This window comes from Melitaea cinxia, chromosome 22 (assembly GCF_905220565.1).
Source record: "Melitaea cinxia chromosome 22, ilMelCinx1.1, whole genome shotgun sequence".
In the NCBI taxonomy this organism is placed as follows: domain Eukaryota; kingdom Metazoa; phylum Arthropoda; class Insecta; order Lepidoptera; family Nymphalidae; genus Melitaea; species Melitaea cinxia.
The window spans coordinates 3,767,569-3,794,354 of NC_059415.1; the positions used below are offsets into that span (position 1 = coordinate 3,767,569).

A 26,786-nucleotide genomic window follows, 5' to 3' on the forward strand; every position below is an offset into this window, starting at 1 on the left:
AGAGAAAGTACTGATTGAGATATCTCGAGTCAGTGAGATGACGCGATTCACAAGATAGCCGTTACGATTATTTATTTTAGCCGATTACTACGTGTCAATCCCTATCATTAAACGTTTCGTTTCATGCCTGTAATTTTAAGTTATCATTTTTTCTGTACCTTTTTTATTTTGTTTAAAATGTAAAAACGCATATATGTATAAATACAATTTCAATCTAATCAAGCATTATTATTTGCTTTGGAAACTAATTGGTGATTTTTAAAAATGTATATTTATCCGATTTGTTGAAAATAGTGAGCGTGTATTGGAACATATCAAATGTCACCGTACCCATCTTATGTGAAATAGATAATAGTCGATCTCTTTTTATCTTCTAAATTTGTTTTTGTTATATTTTTTTCTGGTTTACGTTAGAAATTATAAGGGTTTTATATAAAATAATGAATATGTTTATAATAGTAAATTAACCCAACATTAAAGCCCTAATAGTAGCCCTTAATTTGCCACATAACAAAATCACAAAAACACTTAGATCAGAACAAACTTCGTTACGGCCTTTACAAAGTTTTGTAACCTGCGAACACTAGCGCTTTAGCTTGGTACCGTGACCAGGGCGCCATCGTTAACGTGTCGTCTTATATATGACTTTAGTGTCCCGCGATTTCGCTCGCGTTGTTATATATCCTTATCCTTCTTTGGGAAATGGGCTATCCAACACAAAACGAATTTTTCAATTCAAACCAGCAGTTCCTGAAATTAGTGCATTTAAACAAACAAGCTCTTCAGCTTCATAACAGTATAGATATTAGTAGAATTATCCTTACCAATTAATGTCAAAGGTCCGAAAACAGTTTCATCTTCCGTCACAGTACAATTCCACCTTCGATTCTGGAATTGATGTTGACATTCCCTAATACCTTGCTTCACCCCCGCTCCAACAGCTGGCATGTGGTCCTTATGACGCCTGCACACTCGCCTTTGTCCAGGAGTCAGGCCTCGTAGCTTAGCACACATTCTGGACTTGTCAGAGAAAAGATCCGTCTGATTCGTCCACTCTTCGAATTCGAGTAAGCCCATGTTGCTGAAACAAAATACGATTTTATTATGATAAGTTAATAAAATATATTTTTAATTAATTTTTTATCTAATGTATAAAAATTCTGTGTCACAATATTTGCTACCGAACTCCTCCGAAACAACTTGACCGATTTTTATGAAATTTTTTTGTGTATTGGTCGATAGTTTTGAGAATGGGTCGTAGGCTATATTTTATTCCCCTAAGTGTTGACAGTGACCTTATCCATATCGCAAAACAACGTTTGCCTGATCGGCTAGTATCAATATAAAGTAATAAATATGGTTTACGAACACATACAATCGACTGTTTCTTAGGTAGACCATTTAAATTCTTTGTTTTGTAATTACCGATATAATAAATATATAATGCATAAAATATATAATATACATAATCCATTCCTAAGCCGCTTTTACAATGATTAATTTACATTTTTGTTGCGTTAGATATTTATTGAATCTCATTATAGAAACAGGTCGCTTTACTCGTATCTAGTATCTCTATGTTAAGAATGTAGATACGTATTATAGTTATCTTGGAAGACTTAGACGAAATGAACTTTTAAAAGTCGACATGTACTTGACCTTATCTTTTTTACTAGACCGCTTTGTTAACGTCAGACATTTTATGGTAGACATGGTTCATAATACTAGTCACTTGTTTCGAAATCGAAGATATGGGCCCTAAAAATAAGAGATTTTCTGAAACTCAAACAAACTCAATATCTCAATCTGCTTTCAAAACTGCAAACTATGGCGCAATATTAAAATTCCTCATTTTTTGTAATGTAAATAGAGTTACCTAAGTATACCTACTTATTATAAACCATAACAGGTCTAACATTATACATTGTAGACATTTTAAAATATTTTTTAACTCTTTGATGGAAACTCAATATGTAATTCTTCTTCACTAGTCTAAGACCTGGTCCAATTAAATGAAACTCGAAATGTACCCAAAAGCTTTTAAGGTATGGCTCATCTTAAGCCGGCTTAGACACTGCAACTAAAGGAATAGTATTCGATAACCATATTGGTTTTACGTTAATTACTTGGTCTTATACTCGTATTAGCATAGTAGTCAAAAATGCCGAACGCAAATTTTATTGCAAATATTTAATTTCTACATTGGTAAATATATTTGCACGTATATTTTAGGAGTGTCAACGAAAAATCAAGATTCGTTTGTTTATTAATTTAAATAAAGAATATTACATTTTTTTTTTAGCCTAACACATTTATACTTAAAACGAAATAAGTGAAGTTATCAACTTGTTTGTTACAATTACCATCTATCTGATTAATTTGCCGCTTTTTTGTAACTCGAACGAGTTTTGCCCTTTTCCATAAAAGTTAGTTTCATGATCAATTTTCACGGATTTGGATTATTCCTGAACTTTTTGTTAACCTTTTCTTGCTCCATAAAATAAATAAATAATTTGTTGTGATATTTAGTAATTTTAATATTCTAATAGTTGGACATTTTTATAGCTATCCCTAAAAATAGTAATTTACTTTTTATAAAATACACACTTAAACAGCGAAATATAAAATATAACTATTCATGTATGTTGTAAATATTTGACTGTCATTGTGATGAGAAACCTTTTATAAACTTATACTTAAAGTTATTATGTAGATCGTTACGAACTCAGGGTCCCGTTCACTAAACGAACATAATTAGAAGGCTGGTGGTAAATCTGACACTCACTACGCCCGTAATGTCTCATAAACTCTGTTACAAGAAAGAAGGAACTGGAACCGTATTAGATTTTCAAGATAAGAGTAGGTACTATCATAGTATTATTTCAATATTAAATATTAATTATTTTACTTACTTTATGCCACTAAAATCTAACGATTAAAAAAAATACATTATTTAAATTTAGATATATTTATTTAATCTGATACCGAAAATCGTATTAATTTGTTCGTTTTTAATTCGAAAAAAACGCTTTTTTTATTAGTAGATGTTGAGCCTTAGAATAAATATAAGGATCAAACTGGTAAAGAAACATTGAAAATACAGTAGCTGTGGTTTTAATCATAGCGCAGGTTGAGTACCTACCTCTACTTTTGTCTCCGCTGCTTCAGTAAAAATTTACTTTTTGTGTTTATTATTCTTAATCACTAGTTTCATTGCTTACATTTAAACTTACATATATTTTTACATTAACGAAAAACATTATTATTATTCCTTTCATCAACACATTACAAGTGTCAATTAATGTCAAAACTTTATTCTTAATCTTATCATAGGATACTTTAATGAACACAGACAATAATTATTTTGAAGTAGTCTGTATTCCTTATATTTAAAAAAAGGTTCGTTAACGTTAGTTTAACCTCCTTATATAAAACCTATTTAGAGATTTTTCTAAGACCGTTTCTGGTTCATGGTGTCCGTTGACCAAATGAACATCATTAGAAGCCACTGCAAATCCGATACCGACAGCTCCGTAACGGTTTACCAATTATGTTATTAAGTAACTGGAGCCTGATTATGGTATTCGAGATGATACACGGAATACTTCGAAGTTCCATTATTTTGGACCACAATAAGCTGACCAGCCGATTTTGGTACCATGTATATTTCAAGCATATTGTTTTATGTGTTTATACATTAATTCAAACTTTTCGGTTACTTGTACTTATTTATCTTCTATAATCTTCATAATTCTTATATAACACCTACAATCTTGAAATTTGGCAAGTAGACTCCTTATAGGACGTAGACATCCGCTAAGAACGGATTTTACGAAACTCGACCCCCAAGGGGGTAAAACGGGGGTTGGAAGGAAGTTAAAATGTATGCTCTATAGATGGTGAGAAGGTGTCCAAATAATGCACCGTAATCTATATATATATATATATATATAAAAGCTAAGGGGGTTTAATTGGGGTTGACAGTTTGTATGAAACATATACAGCCTGAAAATAAAACTAAAAATGTGGTGTATAGAGAGGTTTTATAAAAATAACTATTAAATTATACTAATTGTACCTTTTAAAAAGTTACTCAGTTTGATAAGCATTTCAAGTGAATGAAATAAAAAAAAATGCGTTAAACATCTTAATAGTAATGTATATCTTCATAACCACGCGGACGTAGTCGCGGGCAACAGTTAGTGTATTACAAAACACAGTCCCCAAAAGTGTATGTGATCGATTCGCTCAAAATCTACTGAACGTATTTTCATGCGGTTTCACCATTGAAGAGAGGGCTCCACCATTGGCAAGAGGAAGGTTTACGGAACGGCTAAGCCGATTTTGATGAGAGTTTCACTGGAAGTTTGTCGGAAAAACTTTGTGACAAACTAATTTCAACGCGGGCGAAGCCGCGGGCACTGCTAGTTTATATATATATGTATGGCCAAATTTAAATTAATGTTATTGATTTGTATAAAAATTGTGGAGATATAAAAAAATTGTCTGTTTCTGTAAATTACTTTCGTTCCTACACACACCCACCTTATTTAGTTTAAATAATTAGGTCATAATAATATTATGTACATTACAGACTTGTGAATATGACAGAAATGCTGTGTGGTTACGGCAGTAAAAATATATAGCTACAACCTCTCTTTCCGTGGGTGTCGTAAGAGGCAACTAAGTGATAACACAATTTCACTACTACCTCGGAACTTAAAAAGCCGACCGAAGGCGGGATAACCATCCAAATTGATGATGATAATGAATGATGATGAATGATATTAAAATAAAATAAATGATTTTTATTATTTTTAACAATGACTTTCCGTAATTATACGAAATGAGACAAGCTTAAAGTCGCTCAAAGTGCAATGGAATGGGCTATGCTTGGAGTTTCTCTCAAAGATAGGATTAGAAATGAGACTATCCCCAAGAGAACGAAAGTAATCGAAATAGTCCACAGAAGTAGCAAGTTGAAGTGGCAGTGGGCTGGTCATCTGTGTCGCAGGACCGATGGCCGTTGAAGCAGACAAGTCCTGGAGTGGAGACTGTATCTTAGCAAACGCAGTGTGGGACGTCCTCCGACCCGTTGAACCGACAATCTACATAAGATTGCCGGTGTAGGCTGGATGACGATTGCGGAAAACCGGGATGTCTGGCGCGAACTTGGGGAGGTCTATGTCCAGCAGTGGACTACCATAGGCTGAAGTGACAAAATGAGAAAAAGACAAGAGACTGTGAGTTGTATTGAACGAGGAAAATATAATCTAGAATATATCTCAGTATTTATATTAGTATTATATGTTATCTAGTCGAATGAACACTCTCGTTCAAATTGATAACGTAAGTAAACACTTAAACACTTTGAAACAAATTACATATCTAGATTTCTAAGTAAAGATGAATCATAAGAAAGAATTGTATTTTTTATTTTATTTTTTTATTTCTAGAATAATCATAAAGACTAGTATTACCAATATATATTCAAATATTTTACAAGAATTTTTAGTTATTTAATTAGTAAATTATTTTTACAAGCTAAATGTTACTTTAATTTAATATCATATCATAGATTACAGAAATCATAATGCTTAAAAACTTTAAATACGTTGTTTAAATGTTTTTATGAGATGAACAAAAAAAAAGCCCGAAGTTCGGTACAAAACTGTTTGGTGTATAAAATAACTTCCGCTTTTATTTATAAAATTATAGTCGTATTCCCATTCCATGATTTAAAAAACTTAATTTTATATTATCTTATTATTTATATTTTTAATTTATTCATACATCATGGCATCAATGGCTTTCACTACTGCCAATATAGTACAGATGGCTTAGATATAATATGCTACCTTACGTACAGAATCTTAATAAGTGGTACTTTTGGTAAGATCAGATAATTTCCTTATTAAGACCGCGAAACGTAGATCTACAATTATTTAAGGAAATAAGACAACATATAAAAATAGTATAGGCTCATAGCATATTGATTGCGTGGTTCGCATAAACAGATGTGAGGGTCAAATTGATAACCCATTTTTTTCTTTAACTAATAATATTCCATTTACCGATGTTCTCTTATTACATTTTTCTAGCATTAATATAACAATTTTATTATATATATAATTTTTATATTATTTTAATTTTTAATTTGAGATTTAACTCTTCTTAAGATAAGAGGTAAACCTCGTATTTATTTTTTTATTAAACGGTAATAACATCTTTTGCAACTTTTATAAATTAAAATTATTCATTGTTAATATAATATTAATTATTATCAATTAATAAGAAATAAGTTATTTTTTAACTTAATTTGGCAAGCGGTAATAAAGCAATGCTTTTAATTTTTTTTTTGATATATTTTTTATAAATTACTTAATTACATAATTATGTTTTAATTTTATGTTTGGATTTCTGATTTTGGATGTTTTAATTTCTGGGTTTAGTTATTGTTGATTTCATTTTTACTTTCTGCTTCTATGTCTATGTATTACTTGTTAGTGGAAACTTGTATATGCTCTATCTTATTGTTTTTCCTTATTTTATGTGATATTGATACTGATTGTTTTCCAATACTCATAGATAAGTAAAACAATATTTAGAATGTACCTTATGTATAACAGCAGCGTGTACAGTCCGTCTGTTTGATGGTAAACGGTTACGGTAGCCTACAGAAGCCTGCAACTCTAGGAGCGTTTCAAGAGCGTTGTCGACCCTTTTATTCATAAACATGTTTTCTTTTTGTAGCGTTTTGTATAAAGTATGATTGACTTTGATTATTAGAATTAGTTTGAAATTATAGCTGTAGATGATGCCATTAACTTATGAAAGATCGTCTTCTATAACTATCTTCATATCCATGTCAGACTAATATAACTAATATTAATTAACAGTTATTCACTGAATCGTGCAGAATATTTTAAATTTTAAATTGTTTAGTCATATGAAATAAAATTATATTTTGTTAAAATGCTAGTCTCTTGTATAATAAGACGTTGATAAATCAAAATAAAATAAAAAAAAACATGTATTAATGACGGAAATAAATTAACACACAAAAATGAAATTGTAATTAATTTTAATAAATAAATATATTTAATTTATTGATAAGAAATTAGTTAATTAACTTTAACTTAATTTGGCAAGCAGTAATACAAAAATATTCCATTATACGGACTAGGGCATCATAAGTTATTGGTATCTTCCGTAAATTGTAATAGTGAAGTTGAATCCGTGATTTCTTTGACTCTTGAGTTTTATCTTTGCGAAACGTTGTCCAACACCGCCGGAAGAGATAGCCGGGTATCCTCCATTCCCATCGATGTAGTGATCTTTGATGAAAATGGCTTTAATATATGCGAAGTTCTGTTGTCCTGGTTGTGGGTATTCGATGATACTGGTCCTCACTATTAGGGGAAATCCATACTTGTACTCGTTAACTTTAAAAAGAACCACGTCACCGTATGAAGCTTGCCCTATGGCCAGATCATGGCTCTGGCAAGAAGAAGCAGCAATGAAACACAGCAGGAATAATACTGTTAAAGCACGCATTTTGCTTTCGTTCGTTCGTTTAACACTAACCTGATAATTGAGAACGTATTGTTTTATATACAAAAAAGACGGTGTTATGCGAGAGTGAAACACGATTGTTAATTTATTATTATTTTTTATATTAATTAGTTTATTGATCGTGTACCCAAATGTATTTTTATTTTTCTCTATTATATTCAACATTTCAATATCCTATTTAAAGGAAAGTTAAAATTTTTGAATTTCACATGCGCTGTATATATTAAATTTGGCCCTTAAAACTTCTTCTTACTTATCTACCTGTAACAGCAATCCATCTATTCAAATACCATCTTCGCAACTCAACCCTCAACAGAATTATTTCATTGAATACAACTTTAAATATGCAAGTATTTATATTCATTTTCATATGAGTATCTACATTCACGAATGTATGTATATGTATACCTATACCTACACAAAACGACATGGTTTCGTATATTCAACGACAGCCTTTGTACACAGTACTATACTTTGCTTTGGTTTTTATTTTATGTAATTTTTATTGTTTTCATCCTTCTTTTCGATTTGTAATAATGAACACTTCTTTAAGATAATGCAAATAAATTTAAAAATTTGGTATGATCTTGCATGAAGCGATCCTTCAATGCAAATATTGTACAGTTCGCTTCATATCCATCATGAAGATATGTCATATGACGCTATTTCAGTGCCACACTCAGTAAACACTCGTCATACTTAGATTTTACATGCATTAAGACGGAGATTCCATGATATTGTAGGAAGAGTAACAAAAGCACATTATGTATATGTCAATTACTTCGTGTGACAATTTATTCGTGTGTTAAATATTGCAACTGTATTATTATTGCATGTTAAGAGGAAATTCTTACTTTGAGACATATTTAAAATACATAAAGAGTTTTTCTGTAGTGTCGTAAACGTTTAAACTAATACTTTGTTACATAGAGGATGCATAGAGGCACTACGAAACTGGAAATCTGAGATCGGAGTCAGTCAGTCAAAGTAACAATTGCATGTAGGAGAAAAAATATTTTCACCTAGGTTCTGAAGCTCATATTTTATAATTAATGCTAAGTAATTCTAGTTGAAAATGTTAACGCTAATGAACTAGAGTTATCTGATTACTATAAGGATATTAAACCCACCACAATTCATAATTATACTCATATATCACGGGGTTTTGTTTAATCTAACGAGTTACGTTAAATTCTATGAGTTTTAACTCTTTCTCTATAACAGTAATTCTTAAATGGTGGTCTGCGGACCATATGAGATCCCTGGAACTCTTGGAAGTACCCGTCGAGGTTCGTAAAGACTGGACGGGAGTGAGAGTCACTAGGCTCATTTGTTTGCGGATTCGTTCATTGTTTTTATTTGTTTAATTTTTAATTTTAAAATTCGAAAACAAAGAAACTGTATATAGAAGTACTCCAGATTTTACAACAACAAACAAACTGGTTGTAGTCCGCGGCAAAACAAATATTTTGTTAGGTGATCCCTAATCAATGAAAGGTTAAGTCTTTATAAAACAAATTTATTTTAAAAACAAACAATTAATCTTATGAATCAGTGTTTATGCAAATATATTATTTAAGTCGATTCTTCCGATAAAAATATTACTCACACGCAAGAAGCGATTGCGATGCTTCGGGGATTTCTTGAAATTAATCTGCTATCCATTAATGATGACCTTTGAAAGTCGTTAATGATATAGAACTGAAATACAAAAGTAACGTTCTCGGGGATGCCCTAAGTACATTCATGTAGAGTGCATATAAATTAGGTAACATTTTAAAGCTACAAAAATAACTTGTTTTATCACAATTTTGTTTATGTAAATACAAATAAACCGTTTGTTTCAAATAGTGTTATGAAGTACCAGCAAAGATACAAATTGTTAAAGCTATTAATGTTTGGTCGAAATGATACATTCAATATCGTAATTCCTTTATAATAATAATAATAATAATAATATATATATTAATACGTAAAGCAAAACCTTTGCACAACTTTGTACACCACTTTACGAAAATTGCTCGGACGGAGGAGTATGAAATTTCGCACACTTATAGTTTATAAGAGAAGAAGTGCAGAATGTTAATATGTTTTTAAAATTATGCATATAAATATATTAAATAAAAAAAAACATTACACACACTACCACGTATTTGACTCACACACGCATATGTATAATATCAAATCTTTTGTTGACTGTCAAACTCTGTCGTCAAAGTGAAATTTTATAAAAAAGGTTCTTTATTTTCATTATTTTTTGGTATTCTTTAATATAAATTTTCAATAATGTCCGATTTTCGACCTCTGGGCGACCACTAGTATTTAATAAAAGCCTCACGTTCGCTTTCAACGAAGCCCGAAGCCGGAGTACTATTTAAATCATGTGTCCTTTTCACCGAACAAATGGGGTGATCTGTGGGACAAATACACACATGCACAAACGCCCACACCACAAAAAACATGCAAAATTGCATAGTTTATATTTGTCATGTGCGGGGATCTTATTCATTTTTAATCTTTACCCGTACATAGATTTTTTTTTACAAATTTTCCTCTGCGTATAAATTTCAAAATATTACACTCATTCTGAAGATTTAATTTTTGTGGCGTACTACATACCCTTATGTAGTGTGTGTATGTAGAGTACTGCAAAGCCTTTTCAGATAAACAAACACTACCATAGGTATGTAAGGAGGCACCTAAATATTTGCATATATGTATTCTTACTATGAAATTGAAGGAAAAGAGGTGCAGGAATAAAGGTAAACGAAATAATTGAAAATAAAATTTTTCCTCGATGACGTCGACCTCAAAGACCAAACTTGAAGGTAACGCTTAATGTATTTGTGTGTTATCTTCAGCGATTCCTAAGAATTGTTTGCTTTAGTCTAATTAATTATGACATAATATCATAAGACAATGTCAAGACCAGATCGAGACAAATTTAAATTTTGACCTAAACAAGCTTACGTAACGATCAACATTTTTCTTGTTTACGACAATCTATTCATATATCTTACAAGTAAGAATTAAGAAGCAGCCGAATATTAAAATTAAAACCAGATTTTTTTTAGATTTTTTTTATAATTTTTTAGCCTTGTAAAAAATAGAATGTGTTTTTTTATTTAAAAAATTATATGATACAAATTGTAGACAAGATTTAATCTGTTCAGTGTTGTATTTAACAATTTGATTCTTTATTTAATATTATGTACGTGTTGTTATACATATCTATTGTCAATTATTTCTATTTGTATTTACAATAGTCTTAATTTAAATATCCGCCTTTTGGATCTGTGTACAAGGGTCTGACCAAGAAGCTTATACAAAACATCTTCTTGGGTCTGACACACACAGCGCTATCTCTTTTTCTCGACTCTGTTTAAGACGAAAGCTATCGTAGTCTCCACAAAATAAATTCAAAATTACCGCCATCGTTACACATGTAGTAGTAATTATACCGTCACGTTTGTCAAAGAAGTTCGTAATCGTGTTCGTAATCTTTTGTGTTCCATAAAGTGATACAAAACAATCAATACGCACACCATCATCATCATTACAGCCTATACAGTCCACTGCTGGACATAGGCCTCCACAAGTTTACGCCAAAAATAACGTGAACTCATGTGTTTTGCCCATAGTCACCACGCTGGGCAGGCGGGTTGGTGACCGCAGTACTGGCTTTGTCGCTAATACGCACACACTGAATAGTAAATGGAGCGTTGATATTTCACTTAAGATCGATTATTTACTTTATAGTTTTGTACTAGTCATCTCACGTAGTTTTTGACAAGTCCTTGAAGTGATTTAATGACAATAATCTTTAAATGTACTTAACATTTGAAACAAGTTGACTCGGCGAACTTCGTATCGCCATATTTATTTTATAGCTATATTATTAGGGTCGTGTAAACCTTCTTCTGCGAATACAGAATACAAAAAAGACGTATTCAATCAGATGCAGTGGGTCAAAAAAAAAATGTGCGTGCCACAACAATTTATTTTTATTAATATTGATTTTGTTACTAACATAATATATGCAACGTTTTATTAAAAGTTCTAGAAAAAGACACACACTACAGACAAGTAGGTATTATGAAATCATTGTGCTATTGACAAAAGGCAGTTAATAATTATTATTTTTAAGTTATTACTAATTCTAAAGATCTAATTTTGTCTAGAAATACGTTTAAGAAATATAAATTATATAAGCATTATTCTTTGTATTACTTACGTGTGTTCGTACGTACTAGACATTCCTCCCGGTTTCACTCGGTTTGACTTCTAAATTTATCGACGACGAAAAAATAAAAATTCTAATTTCTTTTAAAATATTAATATAAATTACAGGAATATTGGTTATCATACATTATCTTATATGGTATAATATATCTCAAATGAAATCAAATCAAAAATAACTTTATTCAAATAGGCCTCAAAAGCACTTTCGAATTTTCATTTTACAAATTAAAACTTTTAAGTCATTAATATTTTGAAAAGTAAAGCTACCACTAATTCGGAATGTAGATTCTGCAGAGATGAATCGGCAAGAAACTCCGCAGTTATTTTTTTGAAAATAATATATATACAATATATATATTTATAACTAGATCAGCAAACAAGCGTATGGCTCAAGTCTCAACTGATGGTAAGCGATTACCGTAGTATAGACGTCTGCAACACCAAAAGCATCGCAAGCGCGTTGCCGACCGTACCTCCATTCCTCCAGGACCTCTTAGGTTACCTTACTCACCAACAGGAACACAACACTGCTTGGAAACAGTATTATTTAGCTGTGATCTTCTGTAAGGTTGGTAATACCCCAGTTGTGCTGCTCCATATTTTGAGCAGGAAATTTCCTGCCAGACCTCAGTTACAATGTAACTATGTTGACTAAACTACATATACGGAATAATTATCAATTATGATGACATCACGCATCATTCATAGAATATTACATCTTCATAGATACCTGTTAATTAACTTTGCAAACAAACTTTTGGTCCAATATATATTCTAAACATCGACATTAGTATCATCAGCACTCGCATCGGCAGTCGTTTCGAAAATGTCTCAAATATTTATCATTTCGTTATTTTTGTTGATTGTTCAAACACGTTCTTACGACTTACTACTCGGCTATCCAGATACAAATTCAAATATTATCTACAGCAAAGTACACCAAGAAAATCCAGCGATATGGTATAGATCAGAAACGTTCACAGTCAACTGTTCAAAGAGTGAAGTGATCAACGCTATTAAGGTACTGGATTTAAGAGATGACCTTATGGGAGAAGTTTATTTGAAATCTGGAGGTATCGGACAGAAGTTTGTGACGCTCGAGTTAGACAGTCCAAGCATATTCCGCGGCTATAACTTCTACGTCGAAATTTACGCGATACAAAACAATGAGTTTATGTTTAAACACGGCAAGTGAAAACTTAATTTACTAGCAGTTTTGGCGAACTTGTATTGCCATACTTTCTTCGTAAATATTTATAAATTTTTTTTATACAAGCTGTGATCTGGCAATAAATAATACAAAAAAAAAGAATGTTTGAATTTGGTGCTGTCTTTGGGAAGTTATGCGCGTACGTACATTTCAACGAGTCATTCTTATTTATGTAGACAATATTTTGTATTAATATTGTTTCAAGTTTAGTGTGTTAAAACGTTACGTATTCGTGTTAATGTGTTACTGATGTAATAAAATTACTTTTGTGTTTCATGATCTTTCATTTATCAATAATATATATATTTAATGATAATGTTATTGTTTGTTATATGTAGCGTGATATGTGTGATAACTGACGTACCAACTTTGAATTCTAGTGATCTTAATTTGTATATCTATTTGTCACGTCTCTTTATATCGTTCCGTGATGTTTTTTCTACAAATCTAAGGAAAAATACAAACGTATTGTAGATTTAATCCATCATTTTAATATTGATTAACATGTTTTATTTTACCTTGAAGTAATTGAAATAACGTGTTTTATTTTATTTGACTAGTTCTAAAAATAAAAATAGGAATTACCCGCCTAATTTTTCCATTTCTATTTTTGTAAAGATATTTATAAGTTATTACAATTGTATGTGGACTCAATATTTTTCAGTCGTTATATAAAATAAATATACGTGAAACAAAGGCGAAATTTCTTTTAGCTGACTTCTTCTTTCTTTCTTTTACTATATGGTAAGAATAATTTGCATATTATTGAAATCTAATTATTAAAATCTAAACGTTTAACTGAATTTGTGTCTAAAATATTTCTGTTGAATTATTTATCAAATTACCGAAACACAAAAAAGAAAACAGTAGGTATTGATTTAAAACGTTAAAAAGATTCGCATGACCAGCATTATAATATATGTATGTATATTAATACTCTAAGGTTTAAGATGTGTGCTTTCCCTTTTTAGAAAAAACCTCACAATAACTCCATATAAATTATATGTCATTTTATTACAGTACCTGGGTGACCGAGCTTAGCTCGGTATTTTTAGTAAATCGTGTTTTTTAGAAATCATATTTAAATACGACTTACATATTGATAAAATATGAATAATATTTTCGATTTTACCGACATAATAATAAAAAATATGAACTGGCTATTTAAATAAAAAATAACGAGTGCAATTAGAAAAAAAAGGAAAAAAATAATCAATCATGGGGATTTAAACCGTGGTCTTTTCGGTCGATTTCCCACCTTACAACTTTATTGACGATTGCGAAATATACCTTCGTATTCTAACGATATTGCAGCCATTTTTTCATTGCCTAAAAACAGGGATAAAACGGTATTTTCTAAAAATGAATCCTAGGCCCTAGCTACACCGATTTACCTGCCCCGAAATCCCCTGCATACTAAATTACATGAAATCGTTGGATCCGTTTCCGAGGTTCAGATTATATGACTGACCCGTTGGCGCAGTTTGTAGTGACCCTGCTTTCTGCTCCGAGGGTTGTGGGTTCGATTCCCACCCGGAGTCTGGGTGTAATATAAATATTTATTTATATATTTATATATGTATTATTTATAAGTATGTTTATCGAAAAAAATATGTAGCTATATACCAGTCGGCTGTTACCTATAACACAAGCATTAAGTTGCTTACTTTAGGAACAGACGACCGTGTGTGTATTGTGTAGATATTTATTATTATTATTATTATATACATACAAGAATTGCTCGTTTAATAGTATAGGGTTTGCTTGCTCTACCGGCATCCACCGCTAAACAATTTAATTTATTTAAGACGGAAGGTTAAGTATGCTTTAAAAAGAAGGAAGACCATTTTTTTCCTCAAATCAACGCGGGTGAAAGCGCGAGGCCTAGCTAGTTTTGATTATTATTATAATCATTTGCAATTTATATGAATGCTTTTGCATACGTAATTGTTTTTAAGCTCAGAATAACTAAATAATACTAATCAAATGTTTAAATTATTTATAGTTATTAAATAAGGAAAATGAATTCAAGGTATGGCGTAGTTTATTACGCATTGTTGTTGTTGTTCATTTACGCTCCATTTCAATTAATTTGTCCTTGTGAACACGTAAGCGGTAAACAACTTAACCATACCCTATAAAAAACTAAATAAAACAAATTTAGAAATGAAATAAATTGATATATTAATTTATACCTTACAAATACTTATGAAATAATATGAAAATATTTATGAATGTGTGAATTTAAATCTTATAATTGGTATAAAGATAAAAATAAAATCAAATAAAAGTTTCAGTACATTTTATTCAATTTCAACAATTTTAATTATTTAATCGTTTTATAATTAAATATATTCAGATAGACCTTACCAACTTTAAACAGAGTATTTGTACGTTTGGGCACATCACAACTAATTCTGCATTAAATTTAAGCGTATATTTCGATCTGATAGTTCAATCCGGAACCTCTTTCACTTATTAGCTTGATATTTGCAAACGGGAATCCTATTCCACCTCGGTTTATTGAAGGTTCAGCCAAACCGTTATCCAAGTCCCTTATTACTATGCCTTTTATTTTCTGATCGCCGACTGGATATTCGAAATAGATCTCTTGTTCTCGTTTGAAAAAAGGTATAGCAGCGGACGATACAGGTTTTTCGAAGACTTTTCTTACGATTCCATTGTAATCGCTTACTTGTCCAACTATAACACTCTTTGATGCCACGATCGTTAGAAGCGCACATAGAAGGAATATTCTAAGAAACATCTTGATCAGTCTTGGTTTGATGTTGTAATGTATGTTGTGCACACTCAGTGAATGAGTGGCCGAGAGACGGCGCGAACGAGTGAGGTCGCATGAGTAACCTGAGGCTATCGGCACGTTGTACATGGTGCTAAGTAATACTATTTATTTAAGATACTTTTCTTTGGCTTACGTTCTAAAATATATAAAAAATAAATCTGTTTCTTCGCTTATTATTTTAAAATTAATTATGGTTTAGAGAAGGTATTTTTTGTTTGACTGTAGACAAAATTTAAAAAAACATTATTAATACTTATTTATTAATACTTTATTGCACAATACATTAAAGAATTGTACAAAAGGCGGGCTTAATGCTAAGAGCATTCTCTACCAGCCAACCTTAGGACGTACTAGAGCAGAGGTTGTAGGTGTGCAAAATCTGGTATTAGTAAAATTTAGATAAAGAAGAAAAAAAAGGGAGGAAATATAAAGTAATGTTAGTGGCTTAGTATATACATACATGAGCAAATAAATTCATATATAACCATATAAATAAATTCATAATATAACCATATAAATAAATTCATATATAACCATAAAAATAAATTCATATATAACTATAAAAATATAAACATACATAAACAGATACAACCTTGCATACATACATAAACATATACATACATACATACATACAGACATACATACACACATACATAAATGCCTACATACATACATAAATGCCTACATACATACATACATACATACATACAACATTGTTCATTATAAATAACATCAGCTGATAGTCGTAATCGTTTTGTAAACTTTCCTTAATTCAATTCAAATGTTTAACTAACAATCACAGATCGACGTCACAAATAGAGAAACACGTTAAAATAGACATATTCTCAGAAAAATCGTGACCATACTTTATTGCACGCCTCCAAGGAGACTTTGTTTTTATACCAAATACACAACAAATTATAAATTAAATATCGTTCGACGTATTTTTTCACAATATAATAGTAAAAGTAAACAATTAAATAAATATTAAGTTGGATGCGAAAATTTTGGATGTACGGATGATAGCAAAATAACGTGAGATCCACTTTACGAAATAAGCTGTTTTTTTTATTATGTCAGGACACTATTACCTAGGAAACCTATTGAATATGAAGGCTGAAAACTTTTCAAATTTCATAATAATTATTTTAACTTTTCTACCACAATTTAGGATTACGCGTGTTATCATGGCTTAAAATATAATGTTTCAAAAGAACGGACCAAAATGCCCCCAGAATATCCCACTCGTGTTCCTCTCTGGTGTACCCTGAAAAATGGTAGAGCAATTCAATTATTTAGGGCATATAGTTACCACTTGTATCAAGGATGATGCAGATACTGAGAGGGAGTGGAGGGCACTGTCAGTTGGAGCGAACATCTCGGCTCAAATGTTTGCTCGTTGCTCAGCCCAAGTAAAGATACTCGTAACACTTTTTAGAGCATACTGCACCTTGTTGTATACGTGTAGCTTGTGGACTGACTACACAAAGAAAAGATGCAATGACCTCCGCGTCCTCTAAAATAATGCATTCAGGATATCGTTGGGGCTGCCCCGATGCTGCAGCGCCTCAGGCATATTTGTAGGCACAAGAACCGACTGCTTCCACACCACCATGGGTAAGCGATGCGCATCTTTTGTGCGTAGAGTAAGGGGCAGCCCAAATAGTGTAATCTGAAGATGATCGTGGAGCGTTTTGACTGCTTTTACCTCCGGCATTGCTGGAATAGATACCTTGCGATACAAATGCCGGAGCGAAAGCTTTAAGTATTAATTATTATTTTTTATTCATATTTGACATTGTGTTATTGTAATTAGTTGTTTTAGTTTTAGTAATGAAATTATTGTTAAAATTATTTATTTGTAAAAAAATATAAATACTTAATAAGTGTTCTTGATGTTTATGATAATAATAATTAATAAATAAATTTTGACTACATGCTGTATAATCATATAAATTTTTATGGTTTTTATATAGCAAATATGAATTGCTTTATGTTCTTGTGTAAAGATATATATCATTATATTATAAGGTCGTGTATATATTTTTAACATAATGTAACCCAAGCTCAACATGGTAATTCACATTAGCTTATCAACGAGGACGGAGGCTGGGCAGAGGTCAGTATCAGAGCCATTTGGTAAATTAGCCGAATATCGCCCCTACACCAGCGAGATAGACATCATTTGACGATTAATTTGTGTAATGCACTACGCGTCAAGTGTGAGGTACTCTCTTTACATTGGCAACCGTTTGTGACTTGTGTTACAATTACTTGATTAATTGTAATACACTAGGTTTTGCTTCGTGGCTTCGCCCTCGTGTTAGTGTGATCTTACCAGTAGGTAATATAGGTTATAGCAATCTGTTGAAAGAAGAATTTTAACGATTTTAAAATGCCTGTCCTTTTTGAGTTTATTTTATATTATTTATTGAACCCACCAGTAGCAACTACATCGATACAGAGTAATAAATGTAAAATGTAAATACAAAAAGAAATTTAAAACTAAATGTGCTGCCTTTTAAGGTGAATAAAGAATGCCTGGCAACCCAGTAGTTCGTCCAGGTAAATAATAGGCAACCCAGCGGCTACTTATTCTACTTATTCTATACACTTCATACTATCAAGTCAGATTAAAATTTTCTTATTATCTTGATGTTGCAATTTTTAATAAAAATATTTCTTTTAAAAATAGTTAAAAATGATCAGTCCAGGGCTTATTTTAGGCAACCCACTTTTCTAACTAACATTTATCTATAATAAAACTTTTATGTAACTAGGCAACCCGCCCCAAATCCATCCAATTTCACTTACAAGATATACACAGCACTAATGTTGCATAATACGTCAGCTGTATAGCTACAGATATACTGCTATAAGCATGTTGGTGACGCGAATGCACGAGATATCCCCCAACCAAAACGCGTCTAACACGCACAACACAAAGCAAAAAGTGTCCAATGCGGCTACAGAAGTTTTCACATCAAAAAATTTTTAAAAATTGAATTAGAATAACAAGAATTTTCTATTAACAATAACAAACTATTATAATAATATTATTACAAACACACAAAAAAAAACATTAAAATATAAAATTATAAAAATATAGAGTTAATTCATTATAAACAAACAAAAATCAAATCTTTGCTTTTTATTAGTAATGATAGTATAAATTATAAATGTGTTTTTGGTATATTTTAGTCGTGCAAGGTTAACGGTAATAGCCCCAGGAAATTCCCATTTTAATTAGAGGAAATAATTAAAATTCACAAGAATAAAATAATAATTATAATTGCGTCTTGGCAAACGCAGTGCGGGACGTCCTCCGGCCCGTTGGACCGACGATCTACGTAAGATTGCCGGTGTGGACTGGATGAGGATTGCAGAAAACCGGGATGTTTGGCGCGAACTTGGGGAGGCCTATGTCCAGCAGTGGACTGCAATAGGCTGAGCTGCTGCTGCAATTAAAGGAAAATCTGACAAAACCTATCTTAACTGCAATAATGTTTATTAATCCAAAAAAGAAAGCTGTTGCTTTAATGTTGTAATTTATGATTGATATAGAATGATATTTTTAAAAGTTTAGATTTTTATACTGTATGATCGCTGGGGTTACACATCTCATCTGTTAGATTTATTGACGGAAAAGACGAATCAGTGTGAGCTAAAATGAATCACCTTATAAATCTTAGTCCTTGAAAACCTCCTCTTTTAATAGTTTTAATAGGAGAAAGGTGGGAACTTACCATGCTGCTACTTTATTATGCTGTCCCAATGCGGGCTGACGAATAATTTCTCCAACGCGAGTAACGATATCAATCTGATTGATGTGTATTGATATACAGCATGACTTAATTTATAAACATATACACTCAGACTAACAACAAACAGTTGTTCAAATACAAATACATACGTATGTATGTATTTGTATTTGAACAACTGTTTGTTGTTAGTGTGAGTGTTGTATACATACATATATATACCCTGAACGGGAATTAAGTGAGTAGCCAAGAACGGATCTTTTGATAAGCCTGGATTAAGGGCTCTCACAAGTTTGTATGAAAGTCCTTCATTTTTTGTGTTACATGCTTTAAATTTCACAGAAAGATCGTTACTAGTTAGTAGACGTTCAATAAGAACGCATATTGTAACAGAACTGTAATAAGGCGGTCGAAAGGCTTCCAAAAAGTTTGTATGAAAGTCCTTCATTTTTTGTGGTACAAGCTTAAATTTGGCTTAAAGATAGTTAGTAGTTAGTAGAGGTCTACTAAGAACAAATATTTCTACAGGGCATTATTAAAGAGTTCTAAGGGCTCTCGAAATATTTTATAAAAGTATTTAAATTTTTGAAAGGTTATTTAGATTTAATTTAGAAAGATTTGATTTAAAGTTGACAAAGAGGTAGTTTATAGTTTGTAAATGTCAGTCACTCAGACACTTCAGCCTATCGCAGTCCACTGCTGGACATAGGCCTCCATAAATTCTCGCCAAAAATGGCTCGAACTCATGTGTTTTATATTATTATCTTTTTTAATATGTATTTTGCCCATAGTTACCACGCTGGGCAGGCGGGTTGGTGACCGCAGGGCTGGCTTTGTCGTACCGAAGACGCTGCTGCCGGTCTTCGGACTGTGTATTTCAAATCCAGCAGTTGGATGGCTATCCCGCCATCAGTCGGCTTTTTAAGTTCCAAGGTGGTAGTGGAACTGTGTTATCCCTTAGTCCCTCTTACGACACCCACGAGAAGAGAAGGGATGGCTATATTCTTTACTGCCGTAGCCACACAGGGTATGTAAATGTCAGTCAAAAACAAATTTTGCGACAAGGCCGCATTAAGAATATCTAAGGGCTGTCGCAAGTTTCACGAAAATCATTCATTTTTTGGGTTACAAAGGCTATAAGTATACTTGGTAGACGTCCGCTAAGAACAGATTATGAAAAATTATACATCTAAGGGGTTAAAATTGGGGTTAGAAGTTTATATAGTCCGTCGAGTTCGTCATTTTTAAACTTGTTATACATCTTTGTAAATATAATCCATTTCTACACGAGTAAAGCTGCGCGTAACATCTAGTATATTAAAATACTAAAATTAGACCATTGTACTTGTAAATTACTATCTGCTTAGTGTTTATGTATTAAGACTACCAGTTGTAAAAATACTTTATATATTTTGTAGTTGAGATGAAAAGGTTTCTTAGAAATATGTAAATGTTGATTAATTTATTTTAGTTATATTATACATACGGTTTTTTAATGATTATTTACATAAATTTATTTTTTTAAATGTACGTTAGTGATCTCGTCTTTCTTTAGATAATTGATAATGTAGGTACTTAACTTTTATAAATTATTTTTTATCGATCACGTTTCTCTTAATAAAAAGAGATAAAATATATACTTCTATCGCTCGACTATCACTCATAACAAACATTATACACGTTATCAAAATTTATCAGACACGAATTTTCACTTTGTTGATTTACGTACACGTGATAGCGTTACTCGTACTTTTTTAAAATATAAGTTAATTTTCAAATTAAACCAAAAACAAAATCGAAGGCAGCTAATTTGACAGCCAAATGTCGAGAATTATTAAAATCATAATATTTTCTCTTATTTTTATCTGTGTTAATTCTGAAAGTGTTTACGACGGTGTAAGAATATTTGGTGATGTTTTGATCCACAAAAGTGAACATGTCAAAATACCATTCTTCTTCATCAGGACGTCAGATGTCGCTTTTCCGAAGTACTACGAAGACAGTGACAACGTTATTACAGCCATACATATTATAGACAACTCTGATGACGGCGGTTCTGCTGAAGTCGACTACGGTGGTGTTGGTTTTAAATTCGCCAATGTTCATTTAAGGAGCGCGCTATGGGGCGGCTTTAATTTTACAGTTGAAATTTATGGTATTAAAGTCATTGATTAAAGATATTTTATTGTTAATGTAATATAGCAAGCTATTACCAATGGATATGGACATAAAAAATATAGTGGTCTGATGTATTTGTACATTTAAGGGTCTTACAGCAATGTTCCTGGTCCTGTCATTTTTTTTCTATATTTATACCAAAAGTAAACGTATGTAACAAATGAAAGAGAATTAAAGTACTAAACGTACTAAACGTTCACATATTACACTAGTGTATTATTTTGTGAATAAATTTACAGTTGTAACACAAATGAATGTAAATGTATAATGAAAAATGAATCTGTCTCTCTTGCACGTGTGAGATCTAACGAGTGAGACAGAGAGGGAGATAATTTTTTATACATATAAAACATAAAAATTTAGAAGAAAGAAAGAAGAAGAAAGTTTAAAAAAAAATGAAAACAAATTCCTGAGCATGACTGAAACAGACGCTCATTTAAAATTAAGATAACACAATTGTTGTTTCAACTTGAGAAATTTATAATTCTTAGTTCATTTTTATTTGTGATGTCATGTATAAATGAAAAAGAATTTTGTAAAACGTATTTTTTCCATTTCAATGTTAATTTTGTTATTTTAAAATATATTGAAATTTTTGTTATGTAAATATTATTTTCTTCTAATTACTGTTGTAAAAAAAAACAATTTATATAACATTTAAACTCTGTTAAAAACACACCTCATAAAGAAACTTGGAATAAAAAAAATTAAATTTATTGAAAAACTACTTTAATTTGGGTACTTTTGTTTAAAATAATTTATTTATTTTAAATCTTTTAACATAATTATTTAGTTAAAAAATATTAAAATAAATGCTTTTGTAATCATTAACTAAGTTTAGCTAATATGCTTTTTTATTGCTATATAAAATTATTATAATAATTTAAATGAAGAATAAATATTTGTTGATAAAAACCTTTAGACAGTTAATAAATATAAAAGATTCCCTTGTATATAGACGAAGCACTTATTACTAAATGTTTGTCTAGTATACTTATTATCAACTAGCTGTACCTGCGACTTCGTCCGCGTGGAATTTAACAAAAAAGTTATTGTTCAGTTCGCAGAGTTATAAAATAAATAAATTCTTAAAATAAAAGAAGCCTAAGTTACTCCTTACTATATCAGCTATGTGTCAGTGAAAGTCGAGTGAGATTAGCCGGAACAAACAGACAGACAGACAGACAGACAAAAATTGTAAAAAATGTTATTTTGGTATATGTACCGTGATTACATCCATATACATTTAGTAAAAAGCGGTTAATTTAATATTACAAACAGACACTCGAATTTTATTTATTTGTATAGATGAATAATACGAAATAATAAACCATAGATTTCAATAAAACGATAGACGTTTGTACGAAAAACTACTTAAAAGATATTAACTAAGGATTCAGTTTTATTTTTTTTTCTTACTTGACTCTTATCTAAATATTAAAATTACTTAGCTAAAGCTATTAGTTTTAAGGAACAACTATTTTTGTACTTTTACACATAAAATTTTATAAAAGAAAATTATTCGTTTTTTTTTTTCATGCACGTGAAATACAAGCCAGAGTGTAAATAAAAATGACAAATTTGGGTCATACAACATAGTTTTAAAAATTTAAAATATTTCACAGTTTAAAGTATGTGCAAGACTCAGCAAAAAATCTTGCACAAATTCTGGAAGCGTTCAACTAGGGTGGAACCTCAACTTTACATGAGTGAGGTAGCCGGAGCTCTAGGGATGCACTATGTTGACAGCGGGAGGTAGAGTCATGTAACGCACATTTGTTAATATTTGGTTGAAAAATATTTATATAATGCGTGCTAATGACTAGCCCGTTGACGCAGTATGTAGTATGCTTTCTGCTCCGCAAGTTGCGGGTTCGATTCCCACCTGAGTCTGGGCTTAGTACTTGTATTGAAATATTTATGTATGTATTATTTTCATATATATTTATCAAAAAAAAAATAGCTATAGTAGTCGGCTGTTACCTACAACACAGGCATTAAGCTTACTTTAAGAACAAACGACTGTGTGTGAATGTAAAAAATCATTTGTATGCTTTAAAAACAAATGACTAATTGATATAACAACGTTCGTGATTATGCTAGTCGCTTTATGCAAGCATTTTACACCATAATCTTTTAGATATTTAATGCCCTTTGAAACTGCTATCTTAGGAAGATACCTTAATTTCACCAAACCCAGATCAGGATCCGGTGCTGATCAATTTTAATAAAAAGAATAAGACGAGCGCCTTATACATTTTAAAGCAAATTGATTGGTAGTAAACGAATTGCCTACCAAAATTCTTATCTGAAATATATTTTATTAATAATATTAAAATTATTAATTTTATTAATATTATATTAATATTTATTATTAATATTAATCTGAAAATATATCGTAAGAAAATGTATTCGTTACATTTCATTCGTTCGTTTAAGAGTTAGTATTTTCCTACATTTAGGAAAATGGGAAAAGTTAAGAAAACGATGTGATTATTTCACCTTCACGTGCTTGACTTTGCAAATACAAGACAACTTTTGTCAAATCAGACTAGCGTGTTTCGCTAATAATCGTGAAATATAGTAATCCAACTACGTTATGTTATAAATGCTACATTTTGTATCTGGAGGCTGCTGAAACTATCTTTAATGACATATATTTTTATTTTATCTCTCATCATATTGAACCTAACTGTTGTTATAAGCTGTTCTTAGCGGAAGATATGCTTAATCTATTTTAAGAGTTAAAATCGATAAAAGATCAATTTAAAGTGAAAAAATAATAAATTATGTACTGCCTTCGAAACTGGGTGTATCGAGTATTATATTTATCGCCCCAATAAGAAGCTGAGAGCGATTGAATTCTACAGATTGACTTTCTTAACTTTATTGAATTTATGAGAGTGGTTAAAACAACTTAATGTATTAAAAACTCAGAATATAACTAGAAGAAACTATACTGTTGGCTTATATTGTTTTGTGATATTTTATTAATCCATCAATTTGACTTATCTTGTATAAAAATGCTTTCTGGTTACGGCAGTAAGAATATAGCCTCCCCTCTCTTCCCGTGAGTGTCGTAAGTGGCGACTAAGGGATAACACAGTTCCACTACCAACTTGGAACTTATAAAGCCGACCACCGATGGAGGGATAACCAACGTGGGCAGCAGCGTCTTCGGTGCGACAAAGCCAGCCCTGCGGTCACCAACCCGCCTGCCCAGCGCGGTGACTATGGGCAACACACATTTTTGGCGTGAACTTATGGAGTGATGATGATGGTGAAAATGCAAAAAGCGCGGAACACTTGCACGAATAAGTGAGAGTATTTAAATGCTACACGGTCAGTTGATGCGAGCTATGGGCGCCGTCATTTGTCTTGGCTGCTGTGTCATGCGCTTTTCACTTTATCTCTACTCCGCGGTCAGCTGTTTAACTTTTTAATCTCGCAAAAGAAAAAAAAAACAGACTTGAATTATATCGACAAGTAATACAACGTAAGTAGACAAAAAAAAATAGTCAAGTAAAAACGCGCTATCAAATATTACAAAAAAAGTAGTGATCAGATCTCGATCAAATATAATTGGCGTACAAGACAAGTATCAGCTTTCGAATAAAACAAGAATTATCAAAATCGGTATACCCAGTGAAAAGTTTTTCGGTATAATACAACCTAGGTATATTAGATATAACTCATAAAGTACTAGTCAGATCTCAATTAAACTTAAATGGGACCATGACACGCAATACCTTTTCATTATTTTTTTTTTTATCAAAATCATTTCAACCAGTCAAAAGTTTGAGATAACATATATAAAAATAAAAAAAAAATACAATTGAATTCAGAACCTCCCCTTTTTTAGAAGTCAGTAAATTAAATAGTGTACGTCATTGTTAAAAGTTTTATAAAAACAGTCGTCCTGTGCCTCTGATATCTACTGAGTGACGAAATAGCGGTAATCTAAAAGTGATTATCGCAATAAATCCTGTTAAAATTAAAGTTATATGAGAGTTTTGTTATTTTATAGTTGAATCTATGATTTGAATAGTATTGTTTCTTTGATGAGTTCATCAACAGCTCCAAATAGTTCCATATTTGTAAGGTGAGTATAATAGGCCATTACAAAAGTAAAGTTGTCCTAATGAGGGCCTATCAAAGGGTGGGAACCGGTTCTCTGTTTTTGAATATTTCGAAAGCTTTCGTTTGTTGAGAGAGATATATGTGAAACAAAACATTCCGATTGATTTATTGTGTTCCTTTGTTTTAAGATTCGATTAAAAAGTTAGCAGTTGAAGATTACTCTCTCGAAAAATATTATACTATTTTAATCAAACGATTTATTTATATTATTTATGTACATTGTTTAATGATCAACAGTACGACGTTTACTGTACACGTTACGATAAGATACACGGTGTAACTTATATCACGGTCAAGCAACAAACAACACACTACAATCTGTACGGCTAATGCAATGCGCAGCCAGCTGCGACACAACACCAAGGTAATGCCCCAAGAATATTGGACAAACCTAACTACCTGCAGGCAGACCAAGGAAGCTCTTCCGACGATCAACCCGGATTGTCCCGCAAACTTCGCGGTTATGGGAGAGCCCAGCTCCGACTACTGGTCGGGGCTTTTACCGGACATGCCTTGCTTAACAAACACTTACACAATTTAGGTGTTACAGACAGCCCCCTATGCAGAGCGTGCATGGAGGCAGAAGAAACGGCCTTACACATCCTGCTGGAATGCGGCAGTGTGGCGAACTACAGGACGCTACACCTCGGGACACCGAGGTCGCTCCGGGAAGTCGTCGGCAACACAAGGGGTCTGCTAGGCTTCCTCAAGGAGCTAGGCTGGCATGAATAAGGTCCCCAGCCAACCACGCAAAATAGGCGCACTGAGACGTCGAGTTGCGGAGAATAGTCCGTGAAGAATCAATCAATCAACGGCTAATGCAAACAATTTTTACGTCCGAGACCCAACACGCGGCCGCTAGAACAGATGTGTCTGC

At 31.7% G+C, this 26,786-nt stretch overlaps 3 protein-coding genes across 3 annotated transcripts in view; 1 reads left to right on the forward strand and 2 right to left on the reverse strand.

Moving 5' to 3' along the window:
- Window positions 1-26,786, reverse strand: part of LOC123664682 (protein Wnt-5b-like) — a 72,572-nt gene that overhangs the window by 18,675 nt on the left and 27,111 nt on the right. Inside the window, exon 3 of the mRNA XM_045599191.1 lies at window positions 825-1,081. Within this exon, the coding sequence (XP_045455147.1) occupies window positions 825-1,081 (257 nt within the window). The remainder of the gene's footprint in view (window positions 1-824; window positions 1,082-26,786) is intronic.
- LOC123664684 lies at window positions 12,525-13,301 on the forward strand. Its single transcript, XM_045599193.1, has one exon. The coding sequence runs from the start codon at window positions 12,644-12,646 to the stop codon at window positions 13,010-13,012; it is 369 nt and encodes a 122-aa protein (XP_045455149.1). The 5' UTR covers window positions 12,525-12,643; the 3' UTR covers window positions 13,013-13,301.
- Window positions 15,315-15,942, reverse strand: LOC123664683. The gene has a single exon (XM_045599192.1). It carries the CDS (start codon window positions 15,915-15,917, stop codon window positions 15,456-15,458), a length of 462 nt encoding a protein of 153 aa, XP_045455148.1. The 5' UTR covers window positions 15,918-15,942; the 3' UTR covers window positions 15,315-15,455.